The sequence below is a fragment of the Rhamphochromis sp. 'chilingali' genome (assembly GCF_963969265.1).
Source record: "Rhamphochromis sp. 'chilingali' genome assembly, chromosome: 5".
NCBI classification, from domain to species: Eukaryota; Metazoa; Chordata; class Actinopteri; order Cichliformes; family Cichlidae; genus Rhamphochromis; species Rhamphochromis sp. 'chilingali'.
The window spans coordinates 40,709,071-40,721,436 of NC_137932.1; the positions used below are offsets into that span (position 1 = coordinate 40,709,071).

Genomic DNA, 12,366 nt, shown 5'->3' on the forward strand with positions numbered 1-12,366 from the left:
AAACTGTTTCTGTGTCAGTAGTGACGTAGTGAATAACAAGAACCTGACTGGTTAAAGCCAACTAAGCTCCAGGACATCTGCATGAAAATGACATTCACTGGTTTCACTCATTTGCCAGCTGCTACATTAACACTTTTGTGTTAGCCAATCAACCAACAACACTTCACTTCACAAGTTAAAATCCCAAACAAGCTAACTGTAGTAAAGCTAAATAAAACTCCCACAAGTAACCAAGAGATCAGCTGCTTGTAATGATGGAAAAACTGGTAAACTCCCTGTTCTCCTTCTAGTTTGTGGGGGACACCAGAGTATCCACAGGTATCGGCTTTATAAAGTTACTGTGGCAGCTAATGCTATTAACCTTAATACGGATGGCTATAGTTGTGCCATTTTCTTTTGCCGTAAGCATTCTGCAAGTCTTTTTTTAAGGTAATGATTTTTATTTATTAATTTACATATAACTAGCATCTAAAATCACACTGAGTTTCTACTATAATGCACGTGCCTCTTTGTGGAGGTTGTTGTTCGTGTGCCAGCTGCGTTTAAGATAGACAGCCAGTTAGCGGCAGATGTGACACACACTGAAATCAACAACCATAAACCATCTAGCTTTAATTCTACCTCCCCTCAGCAAACAAAGATAACTGTGCAACTGTTTAAAATAAACGGACGGACAGCAAACTGAGCACTGGTTGGTTGTCATTATATAACTTTTTTTAAAACTCTTCAAAAGATTAACATAAAGGAGCATCATTTGTAATAACAATGATATTTAGAAAACCCTTCAGAATACCTTCCTTTTACCAGATGCATGATTTGATCTGCTCAAATAAGTATTTCTTTGTTCAAAGGTTGTGTTTTGCATAAAGCTGGAATTTTGGCACAAGTATTGAGGTTTTAAAGAGAAAGGCCTTTGGTGCATGCGGAAAAAACCAAAACAGAGCGTTCATAGTTTAAAGAATGGGGTCTGGCTTACCTGAACAAGATGAAGCCAATGGACTCGACAGCAGCCCGTCTGACATCATCATTCACATCACTCACCTTAATAGACAAAAGAAAGGCAGTCAATTAAACGGGACTTGATTTAATCTTAAAAATGCACATCCCCTACTACTCAGAGTAAAAGAAATATGCTCTACTATTAAGCTGTCTAATAAATTCAGTTAGCACCAAGTGCCACCTGCAGGACAAAAGTGGTTCACACCTCTGCAGTGATTTCTGTTAGCAAAGAGTTTTGCAAGATCATCCCTGAAAGAATACAGTGCTTTAAATAACTGGCACTAGTTTAATAACAGCAGCTACTAAAGCTTTGAAAAAAAAAGACAGATTAAGGGAGAAAATAAACAATCATACTTTTGACAATATTATGACTAGCAGCTATTATGAGGCCGGCCATTAGTGGATCTTCCATCCGCTTCAGTGCCATCATTATAAACCTGCACTCCCTTCAGTGACAGTGTTGTAAAGAAGGAAAAAAGGAAGCACTCACAGCGACATGTAGCAGGCGTCGGATGGCCTTGTTGTTCCCAGAGCCACAGTATGCCATTGCCACAGTGTACATACCAGAGCGCCGCAGGATGGGGTCCTACCGTAGACAGTGAAAGAAAGCAGAGCTTTAAGACTGTGTCTGGATACACAACTAAGATCAACATAATTTGAGTAATTTCCCACATCTAGATCTTGGCACAAAGTACAGAGGAAGAGTCTCACATGTGATGGGAAATACACACAACCTGAGGTTCAGTAAGTGCAGACGGGATTTGATACATCAAATATCGGCACAGTGAATTGTGAGCTTTACGGAGAGTAGTGACCTTTATGAAGCAGACTGAGATTCTTTCCATTAAAGAATCAAACTTCTATTATTTTCTAGATATTGGTAAGTTGACCCTATGGCAAAGACAATTGTCACTTTTTTTGACAGAAGTTTCAACCTGATGGTGTACATAATTTGATTTTTGAGTGTTTTTTAGTCATACCTTGTCTCTACAGAGGCTTTCAATGAGGGCATCAGCCTCCTCCATACGTCCATACATGACCATGGCAATTCCTACTGCCAGGCCACGCAAGATCTTCTCGTGCTGCGTCTCCTGAGCGTAGCCCACCATGTCCTCGATCGCCTGAGCCGACTTGGAGCCCAGCATGACGAGACCAAGAGCCAACCCTGCAGCTTCACCTGGGAGGTCGCAGAAGCAGAAAAAATAAACAATAAACATGTGGAAGAGCATTCAGCTCTAACTTTATTGCACACACACAGCTAGGCCTCTGAGAAAGGGGGTGACAAAGCGGGGGAAATTCCACAGGTGTGAAGCCTTTTGTTCTGTGTTTTTGAGGATGGGGGAAGAGACAAGGGGCAATCACGGTAAGAAGAGATAAGGTTATAAAAAATCTCCCACATTCTGGAGAGGGTTAACAGCTGTGAAAGTACTTTTGTCTGACTGTATTTAAACCAGGGCTGTGCTGTTCATTGGTAGAGAGACTGCTGTCAGTGCCCCATGATGGCGGCTCTCTCCAAGCATGCTTGTGTTTATTATTAAAAGTTGTTGGCCTACTGCTCACTGTGTCTGTAGGCTTTGTTAATTAAAATTCCATAACACATCACACAGGATTAAAAACAAACAAAAAACCCTGCTTTTTTTTGGTCCACATACAATTAAAAAACATAACAAAACACATATTTAAAACGTCTGAAAGTTCTACTCTAATAAGGGACGTAGCAAAGATGCTCAAAACAAACAAAAATAAAAAACCAAATCCTTCTTTGTCATATTTGTAGAAACATTATTATTAGTAAGCAGAACAGTAAAAAGCAAACTGGGGCTTTAAAATTCAAAAAGCCCCTTCACTGACAGGGCCTACGTACCAGTGACAGCATCATCCTGGTAGAGGTTCGACTTGAGCAGATCGTAGACATCCTGCCTAGCCGTGCCCAATGCAGCCAAGCCCAGGCCAAGAGCACCGCCATGACGGACAATCTGTGACCGTGGAACAGAAAGCACACCATCAGTGAGAGCATAAAACTGACACAGAGACTTAAACTAGCTCCTGCTCTCTAAAAAGCTTTAGCTGGGGCACAAGTGTAACATTTATCTGACAACCAAGCATGAAACCAAACCTAAAAACTCACATCATTGCTGGCGTTCTTGAGTTGACTGAGCAGGTAGTCAATGATGTCCCCGCCATGGTTGGCATGAATGAGGCCCAGGGCATACAGCCCGCCTCCTTCCTGGTAGGCAGACCCAGGGGAGGTATCTTTGGGCAAGTAGGTGGCCATTAACTGGAGCGCCTCTTTTTCATGACCCTGAAAGAAAGCATTTTCAACATTTTGAACATTAGAAACATTTTAATCTTTGTCTAAAACATTCTGAGCAGGCAGTAAGATTAGAAAAGCATAACATTAGAACAAAATCCTTTCTGGTTTTCTTAGTATTACCATCATTGTGCCAGAACTCTACCTTGTGGATGACACCCAGACTTGCTGTCGCTGTGAATTTTGCCCAGTTTGTTGCTCTTGCCAGCCATTCTAAGTTTTCTCTACAAGAACAAAAAACACTGGGGTTATAGTCACTCGAAAACAACACGTTTATCAATATCCCTCTGTAATCTTTTCAGTGTTTTATCATCCTCCCAGCACAGTTACCTGAGGAACTGGTCACTTGTGGTTCCTGTGTGCATGAAGGAGTTGGCTATAACCGTAGCTGTGTGGCACACTGAATTTCGAACCGCGTCCTGGAGTAAAAGGAGGCACAAAAATCAGGGAGTTTCAGGAAGTGGTCGCTACGGCACATTAAGTGACCTCAAGCAAAATGCAGTTCATCTGGTTGTAAACAATCTTCTTCAAAACTGCACATTACACTGGCAGCGAACGTTACCTTTGTGTTTTTCAGAATCATTAGATCTGTATTGTTATTTCGAATTAAGAATTGTAGGTGAAGCTCAATGGCCATCTCCCCACTCAGGATCTTGATCATCTTTGCATTCTGGTCTTTGGACTCATCTTTCTGTAAAAAGACAGAAGGACAATGTGACAGGATATATTAAAGGCAGCAAATCAGTGTATTTATTTAACCCCCCTCCCCCAAAAAACCCCCCAAAACTACTGTTCAATTGATTTTCTTCTTTCTACTTTCAACTTTAACTTGAAGTTTTATATTCATTCCTCCCTCCCAGCATTCAATAACACTATCAAGACTGCAGCTAAAGGCCACACTGAGTTAGTATTGATATTTAGTAAGGTAGTACTAATGATGTGCAATCTGCATTTTTTCTTTGAACTTTTCTTCTCGACTTTGAATGCTTAACTAGACTACACTGCTATATATACACTTGGCAAACACGATTCTGATTCTGACTCTAATAAACTCCTTTTAACTCGCAGTATATTTTAGAATTCCTCATCAAGTTTCAGGATTACTTTTTGTTATTCCTGTGAGAACCGTGTGGCTCTAGACTTTTCCAGATGATGCCAACGCAACCAGTTTTATGTGCATGTATACAAACTGCTTAGCGTGACTGTGATTGTTAGCCTTGATCACATGACAAAGCTGTACTGATTATGGTGAACATGCTTTGTTGTGCAGGCTCCAGTTATCAAAGATATACTGCAGTTAAAACCCCCAAAAATCCAAACTGCTAACCGTTTCTGCAGGCTTTCCAGCAGGTGAGCTGCCAGCTTTGTCATCGGTCTCCATTGCATCACTATAAAACATACAAGAGACAACAAGTTTCAGTCTGTAAGATGTGTGTGTATTAGACTCAATTCAAACTCAATCTTTTGTATTTCTTTACTTTAGTTTGGTTCATTTCAGAAGGTTTAAGATGCCCACCAGAAACTTAGTGGGCTTTATTCTCACTGACAAAGGGTCAAAAGGTTTTCCCACAATACAGCATTTTAAAATAACTCTTCTGCAGAGAAATGCCTTAAATCAGAGCCACTATCTCTGAAAAAGCCCAAGACCTATAAACATGAACCAAGACAAAGTGCTTCAGAATTAGTCACTCTTTGTCCCTGCCTACCTCTCTTTGTCTGGCGTGGGCACAGTGCCTGTATTTGTGGAACCAGGGACTGCAGGAATAGGTGTCCCAACGGTACGCAGGTTCTGAATGACAGAGGACAGAAACTGCTGGCTGGCACTCTCATAGAGGTCAAAACAGATCTGGTAGGCCATTAGCAGGTTGTCCTCCTTCACCAGCTTCTCCAGGATATCACTCACAGCCTGCGGATCATCCAGGAATATCAGGCACTGGAGTGGGGAGAGAGAGAGATAAGCGGAGAGGGATGTTAGTTTGAAATAGTTTGGGAAAATCTATTAAATTAAAGCTGTACATGTGATCAACATACAGCAGTACTATCAACTATTTTAAAAATCACACAAATAACTCTGAGCATGACTCAGGGCAGATGTTGGTTTGGTTGACTGATCGTTAGAGATTCTTATCTAACAAAAAATACCTGCTATAATGGGCACCTTTTTCCTCTTATTATACCAGCTAGAGAGAACGCTCATCATTTACTGTTGTTTTTTTGCTATAAAGTGAACTTTATAGCAAAAAAACTCTCTGGAATCATGAAGATTGTGATTACATATAAATTTTGATCTTATCATTTGGAGTTTTCATTTTTCATAATGTCAATTTAGTGGCTTTCAGCAGCCTTCTCCAGAGACGTTAAACCTAACCATAACTTGGCAATCTTTGGATGCTCCGTAGAAACCCTTGGGTTTTCACCTGGCATCCAGATTCATCTGTATGAAGGAATTGTGCTTGCCAAGAAACATATAAATTGGAAGTCTACCTCTTCTACGAAACTAGATTAAGGATGTTATCTTTTCTACAACTGGAAGAATTATGCATGTGTAAACCAGATATTCAGGGGAGATTTAATAGGAGATGAGGGCCTTTTCTTCAATAATACCATATTATCTCTTACAAGCTGTGATCTTTACTTTTTTCTCGGCCCCATAAGATGCAAAAATGTTTTTAATATATTTTTGTTATATTCTTGACAGGTTTTCTTCATGTTTGAGAACTTCGAGAGTCGCACTGTCTTAAATTCCCTCCGTATGTTTTCGTGCCTGAAAGCCTTTTATTTCTTTTCTGTGTTTGTGTATGCTGTCACAAACAACAAATCAATGGATAAAACATTGGAGGGGGAAAAAAAGAAGTGAAAGCACGATCACCCGCGCCAGTTTCCTTGGCTCAGGTGTTTGAACAATTCATTTGTTACCTGACAGACATTGATGAAATCAGGTTTTTCCAGGTTCATGTAGAGTTTGACCAGCACCCTCAGCACGTCGTTACGGAACTTCTTGTTCTGCATCAGGGACATGCACACCTTCAAGCTGTAGGCAAGGAGGCCACTCACATCATTCTGGAAGGGAAGTGAAAAGAAAGAAATTCTTAAGATGAAACGTTAATAACCTTGAACAATCAACAGCAGTAACCAAAGCGTAAATCTTATTAAAACTTGTTATAAAGATCCAAAATAATCTCAAGTTAGCAGAAAACTGCACTGACTGATTCTAAGATGGTTTTCTCAAACATGTCCAGACGTCTTGTTTCCAGGGCGATGCCAATGGCCTGTTTATATTTGTGATCGTCAAGGCAACGCAGGAACATCTTGTTGACAATGCCCTCGAGACGGGGGTCTATGGTTTTCTTCTCTTCGCCCTCTGGCAGCTCGGTATTCTCCACCCGCAGCTTGGTGTAATGGTCGATGCATTTGGCTGCATCCACAAAAATAACAAGTTATGTAGGTAAATATATTTATTTCATACATACTTTTCATTAGAAAGCAACGGAGGATAAACCTTACGTCCAACATTACATCTTTATTTTACTTTGCACTGGTAAGAAGAGAAGAAGTCCCCCCCCCACTCACCAATGATGGTCTCCACATATTCTGAGTCATCTGTGACACTGAAAAGATCTCCTGCACCAAGAGCATAATTTAGAGACTCTTCAAAGGCTCCAAGATGGTAGAAAACCTTGGAGGCCACCAAGGCTGCAAATTCTCTACTCCGGAAAGACTCATCCTCATATAGGACTTCACTGTGAGGAGACAACAACGAGTTACATAAAACAAAACTGTCAGGAGCCATTTTTCTAATCACCATTGAGTAAATTGTAGATCAGATCAGAGATGATCAAAATCATTCAGTTCTGCATTTATTACTGAACTATGAGGGAGCTTTGAGGGAGAGTAAATACTGATGTCAGTGTCTCAGCATTTACAGGGAAAGTCAGTTAAATCTTTAACCCTACAACAGACATAGAAATAAACAATGAGCTTAAGTTCCTGCTGACTTATGTTACAGTACTGTAATAACTATAATATAAGCTCTTCGCTACTTACATCTTATCCACGGATCCTGAAATCTCAGCCCAAAAGTCATTCACAATGGCATCTAGCTTGTGCAGAGCAAACTCCTGCAAGAAAAACAGACGTGTTGTTTAAATATTCATCTTTGTATTCACTTTTATGTAATACTGCATACACCAAATGAGTTTACATTTATGTCACGTAGAAAAATAAAACATTGACCAAAACTTGATGGGCCACACTGACAATTCATAAAAGTCAAGAGACTTTATCTCTGCAACTGTATCTCTTGTGGTGAGATAACAAGACATGAAAATCTCCCGTTACCCGAATATTCAATTGACTACCCTACAGCCAACTCTTACCTTAAGCTGGGGCTCATCCTCATCAAGGAGAGAAATAATTCCAGCTAGAAAACAAAAGAAATTATTAAATGGATGTTTACTTCATAAAATCCAAATACTTTTCTTTTGATCCAACGGTCATTTCAAATACTAAATACATTTGCAAATCAAAGACAATACATTCTAAGAATACATTACATTACAATACGGTCTGAGGAGATACAGAAGCTTATTGAGGATCAAATATAATGTTAGCCCAAAATCTGGCAATTTGAAGATTGTTTATAGCAATACTAAGATGACAGCAGCATTTAGGATGTATTCAAACACATAACGTCATCGGAAATTACGTCTCAGATGAAAGCAAAAATGAACATGTTTATCTATAAAGATCCATGCTGTTGCCATTACTGTAATTTATTTCCGCTTCCTCCATTTAAACAGCCTTGTAGTGATTAAAACCATTTCTGAAGCACGGGAAATCCACAATGAAATGTGTTTCTCCTTACTATAACTACTTTAGTAATTTTATATGTGATCAACGGTCTATGGTGGGCTGCCAAGTACTAGCCGTGTGACTCAGCTAAATCAATGGCAACGGCTAACAAAATAAAGCTACCTTTAACTACTTACCGGCAGATGTTATCATGATTGGCTCTTCGGTCCCTCCTCGGCCCCGCGTATCCTAGTGTGACGGCGAAATTTCGTGTGATTTGTGGGAAGTTAAAGAAAAGATTTGCAATATTTGGATATGTTTAACCACCGAACTGAACGCAGCCGCTGCTAACTTCTTTTTGTTCAACACCGCAAGTCCCTGTCTGAAGGACCCTCGGGTTGGCCAGCTGTAACTATGCCTGATTAAAAACGTAAAAAAATGTATACAATTCACGCTGGATTCATCAGTTGTACCAACATATTCCAGTTTTATAACTAATTAACATAAAGATAACGTAAATATTATTTGAAAAAATGTGGGGAATTTGTAAATGTAGTTGAATGTATCCGATTTTTACACTGGCACCTCAAATGGCGACCTGCCAGCCCAGCAGCTCTTCTACTAGTGTTGGGATTTCCGACTCTTTTTAGAGAACCGGCTCTTTCGGCTCTACTCACTAAAAAGATCCGGTGCTTTCGGCTCCCAACCGACTCTTCAGGTTGTTTTGTTGCTTTAATTAATTTATTATTAACCATAATATAAAATTATGCACAAAAGGAATTACTATTGTAAAGGATTTCAACTTTTAACTATTTAAATTTTCAGCTTTTTCCTTTTAAACAATTTTAAAGTGAAACAACACAAAACACTGCAAACCACAACACAATTAAATATAAATTAAAATATGAAAACAAAAAGAAGATACACATTCTCTGTCTTATGGGCCTGCATGAATAAACTTTCTGAATCCTTTATCATCTGCAACTGCACAAGGCTCGTGTGCGGAGTGGAGTGGAGAAAAAGTGCGAGAGAGAGGGTGAGAGAAAGAAAAAAAACAAACCCCACGGTTCCCAATAAGGAGTTGGCTCATGTCGTTCACTTCAAAGAGTCGGCTCTAAGAGCAGTTTCATTCGCGACCGACACATCACTATCTTCTACGTTTCTGTCAAGACAAGGCAGGTCGCTTACAAACAGTAAATTAGCACATCTGGCAATTAAATGAAGATCGTGGAAGCCAAGGGGCGGCGTGTTTTTCATGCAAAGTTGTATGACAATACAGCTTTCGATGACTACTAGTTGTCACCCAGGCAGTTTTTACTTTATTGAAAGAATAGGCAAGGAGTATGTGTTTTAAAACAAAGCTGAACACTCAGGCAAGTCCAATTATGTTTATTTAAAGGGATGAATAAGTCAGTAGGCTACATAAATACAAGTGACATAAATCTCGTTACAAATATTGGTGGTCCTAAAAGTTGCCTCTAAGACACAAAATCCTAATGAAAATGAAAAATAAAATCTTAAGTAAAGCACCCAGGGTCCCTGTTATCCAATTAATACGGTTTTCCGGAAAATTAGTGCAGTGCTTCTAGGCGAGAACGTGACCTGGATTCAGGTAAACTGTGCGAGATTTCACATTTTAAGGCTTTTATCATGTCAGTTGATTTTGTTCTTTAATTCCCTGTATTTGATATACACAAGTTCCCTGACAAACAGTGAGCCAGGAATCAAGTCCTGTATCATTTTATAAGAGTACTTATGCTGTAAGCCGTCTAACGCTTTCTCAACACGTAACAAACTAATGCATGTTTCAAACCTGACAGTGTTTAGGTGGCTTTGACGTGACAAGAAGTATGCTGACTCATAAGAAGTGGGTCCCTGAGCATCACAAAGAAAAATTGTAACACTGTAGCAAAGCACTGAGGTCAGCTTCTCTTTTCACAGTCTAAAAAGCACACAGGTTACATTAGCCGTCTCCTCCAGATGGATCTCCATTCAGAGTTGGTCCAGTAGACAAGGCACAGGCTTTCAGAGGGATGCCCTCTTCTGCACTTTCAGCATCACCTGAAAAAAGAAAACTTGTGAGCTTGCAGTGAAAATAAGTGACTGCAGGACTGTGGTGCAGTTCAGGCATTTCTCTGCTGAAGTTACTTTGCAGCTACCTCTTTGCTCGCTGCTTGAACCTCGGTCTTCTCTTCTCCTGTGGCTGAACCAACGTTGCAATGGCCAGAAAACTGGGTTCCCTTCATCCCTAGTATTATCTGAAAGGCGATAAGAAGCGTTTAACAATGTGGCAGCTTTTCTAAGGGGGTGACCGTTTTGTGAATGCTCCCATTGTTTCCTGGCCTTTGCAGCCCTGCCTGGGAAGAAAAATGTGTGCAGTGTGGTCTTGTGAGTGTCATGAAGTGGCCTACACAAGAGTGAGCTCTCTCATTAAAGTATGTCCTGTATGGACTTGAATTGAAGTAGTGCTCATTGGTGAGCATACAACGATCATATTATGAGTAGTGGAGGCTTCGGTATAATAGTTAACATATTATATCTTGGACAAATTATGCTGTTTGCCTCTTGCTGATCTAATATGCTGTACATTGTACAATATTCCCATGCTGGCCTGGTTAAATGTGCCAGGGTTCAAACTCCATGTTTACAAGCATGTGTCCTGCTGACATGGGTGTGTGCGGTTGTTGCAGATGGTCACACTAAAACATTTTTTTTTCTACACACTGCATGAAATAAATAAGCTTTTCTGAGGTTTTGCTACAAGTGGAATGTGTGTACACCTGCTGCTTGAGATGAATGTATAACTCTGCAGACGTTTTTCTTGATGCTGAGCATTAGGGTGTCTGTCTTCGGGATGAAGCAGCCGACCCATATCGCCTCTGATGCATGGTTGTGGAACACCGAGCGGATCAGACGCTCCAGAAGCTGGGCGCACCGGCGCGTCTCGGCGCTCTCGTCGGTTGTGTGGATTAATCCAATCAGAGCTGGCCGAGCGATTGTAGCGCGTTTCGTGCGTGCCTTTACATCCTTGAGGATCTCTTTTAAGCACACCTCGTTTGGAGCTCGGCCGATGAAAGTCTGTCTGAAGATGAATATGATGACAGGGGAGTCTATCGCTCGCTTCAGGCTGTGACTGTTCGCCCTCCTCGTTGCTGTCCTCTGAGCATTGCTACTACCCGCTGGTCGTCTCTTTTTCTCTCTGTCCTCTCCCAATTCCAAGTCCTTGGGCCTCGCTGTTAGATAATTTTCATTGCCCTTTCCAGTCTCCGCCTCGCTGGAAACGTGGTTTGTACTTGCTTTACCGCCATGATCGCTCGTCGGACTTGACTGGGGGCCACCATGACCGTTTGCCACCAGACTGCCGTCGTGAAACATGTCGCGTACGAACTCCTGCAATATTTTGGCGTCATCTCCGTCCAAATCTTTACTTCTGCAGACATCACTCACCAAATAAATCCTCTCGCTACCTCCAATTTTCGCTATAGCCTTCTGAAACTCCCTCTCCTCGTCCGGTAGCGTGTCCTTCAGTGACTCCTCGTCCGCCATCCTTGCGCAATTTAAGCTGCGTCGATCTGTTTTATTTACATGAATCGTCAATCCATTGCCGGAGGGTGAACCGGTGAAACTTGTTTACGGTCATCAGCGGGAAGGGGGTGTGTGTGTGTGTGAGGAGGAGGGTGGGGGGGATCTACTCGCATTTGTATTGGCTGATCCTTTTAGTGGGCGTGGCTAACCGTCAATAACCAAACGACAGTGGCTTGATAATGAAGTTAATCTTTAATGGATAACTAGACAGAAATACATATTGGAAATACATTACTACCAATTATCCTAGAATATCATTTAACAGCAGTCAGAGGGGATGAAAGGGGAAAAATAGTACAGTTTTTTTTTATTTTCTAAGAATTTCTTAGAAGTATTGTGGGGTAAATGGTGGATATTTAAACCTCAGGGTGTAGACTTCACTTTCTTTATTCCCACTATTCACATGGAAAACAGTCTCGACTTCTCTCCAGAGTCATAAATTCTTATCTAAGTGGAAAAAAAGAAATGACAGAGAGCACAAAAGTTTATTTGTCTGACCCACTTTTGTTAAAACAGCCCATTTCTGGAAATATTTGACTTCATTATGAGATCAAAAAATGACTTTCACACTCAAACTCCTCTCTACTTCAACAAGCTCATGAGTACTTCAGACTAATCCTTTAATCCACCCACGTTTGTTCCTCGAATTAAAAGGTGCCGTCATCCTAAAATGCCATTGA

General features: G+C 40.7%; 2 protein-coding genes across 2 annotated transcripts in view; both read right to left on the reverse strand.

Moving 5' to 3' along the window:
* The window catches only part of psmd1 (proteasome 26S subunit, non-ATPase 1), a 36,603-nt gene extending 28,119 nt beyond the window's left edge, over positions 1 to 8,484 (reverse strand). Inside the window, exons 1-16 of the mRNA XM_080882326.1 lie at positions 8,299 to 8,484; positions 7,687 to 7,730; positions 7,355 to 7,428; positions 6,881 to 7,050; positions 6,517 to 6,725; positions 6,227 to 6,370; positions 5,017 to 5,243; positions 4,638 to 4,698; positions 3,873 to 4,001; positions 3,641 to 3,729; positions 3,456 to 3,534; positions 3,128 to 3,301; positions 2,864 to 2,975; positions 1,980 to 2,176; positions 1,490 to 1,585; positions 977 to 1,041 (exon numbers count right to left, since the gene is read on the reverse strand). Coding sequence (XP_080738452.1) covers positions 977 to 1,041; positions 1,490 to 1,585; positions 1,980 to 2,176; positions 2,864 to 2,975; positions 3,128 to 3,301; positions 3,456 to 3,534; positions 3,641 to 3,729; positions 3,873 to 4,001; positions 4,638 to 4,698; positions 5,017 to 5,243; positions 6,227 to 6,370; positions 6,517 to 6,725; positions 6,881 to 7,050; positions 7,355 to 7,428; positions 7,687 to 7,730; positions 8,299 to 8,314 — 1,886 coding nt within the window. The 5' untranslated portion in view covers positions 8,315 to 8,484. The remainder of the gene's footprint in view (positions 1 to 976; positions 1,042 to 1,489; positions 1,586 to 1,979; positions 2,177 to 2,863; positions 2,976 to 3,127; positions 3,302 to 3,455; positions 3,535 to 3,640; positions 3,730 to 3,872; positions 4,002 to 4,637; positions 4,699 to 5,016; positions 5,244 to 6,226; positions 6,371 to 6,516; positions 6,726 to 6,880; positions 7,051 to 7,354; positions 7,429 to 7,686; positions 7,731 to 8,298) is intronic.
* An 860-nt stretch (positions 8,485 to 9,344) lies between these two features.
* LOC308396774 (uncharacterized protein) lies at positions 9,345 to 11,745 on the reverse strand. The gene is made up of 3 exons (XM_080882327.1): positions 10,882 to 11,745; positions 10,261 to 10,359; positions 9,345 to 10,162 (listed from the first exon to the last, which is right to left on the reverse strand). Exons 1-3 carry the CDS (start codon positions 11,645 to 11,647, stop codon positions 10,065 to 10,067), a joined length of 963 nt encoding a protein of 320 aa, XP_080738453.1. The 5' UTR covers positions 11,648 to 11,745; the 3' UTR covers positions 9,345 to 10,064.
* Positions 11,746 to 12,366: the final 621 nt, after the last annotated feature.

Bases quoted from the DNA above. Each gene is read 5' to 3' on its own strand.
- LOC308396774 (XM_080882327.1), bottom strand. From the start codon at position 11,647: ATGGCGGACGAGGAGTCACTGAAGGACACGCTACCGGACGAGGAGAGG. The intron at 10,360-10,881 runs GTGTACACACAT...ATCGCCTTTCAG, and splicing joins ACATTCATCTCAAGCAGCAG to ATAATACTAGGGATGAAGGG. The intron at 10,163-10,260 runs GTAGCTGCAAAG...TTCTTTTTTCAG, and splicing joins TTCAAGCAGCGAGCAAAGAG to GTGATGCTGAAAGTGCAGAA.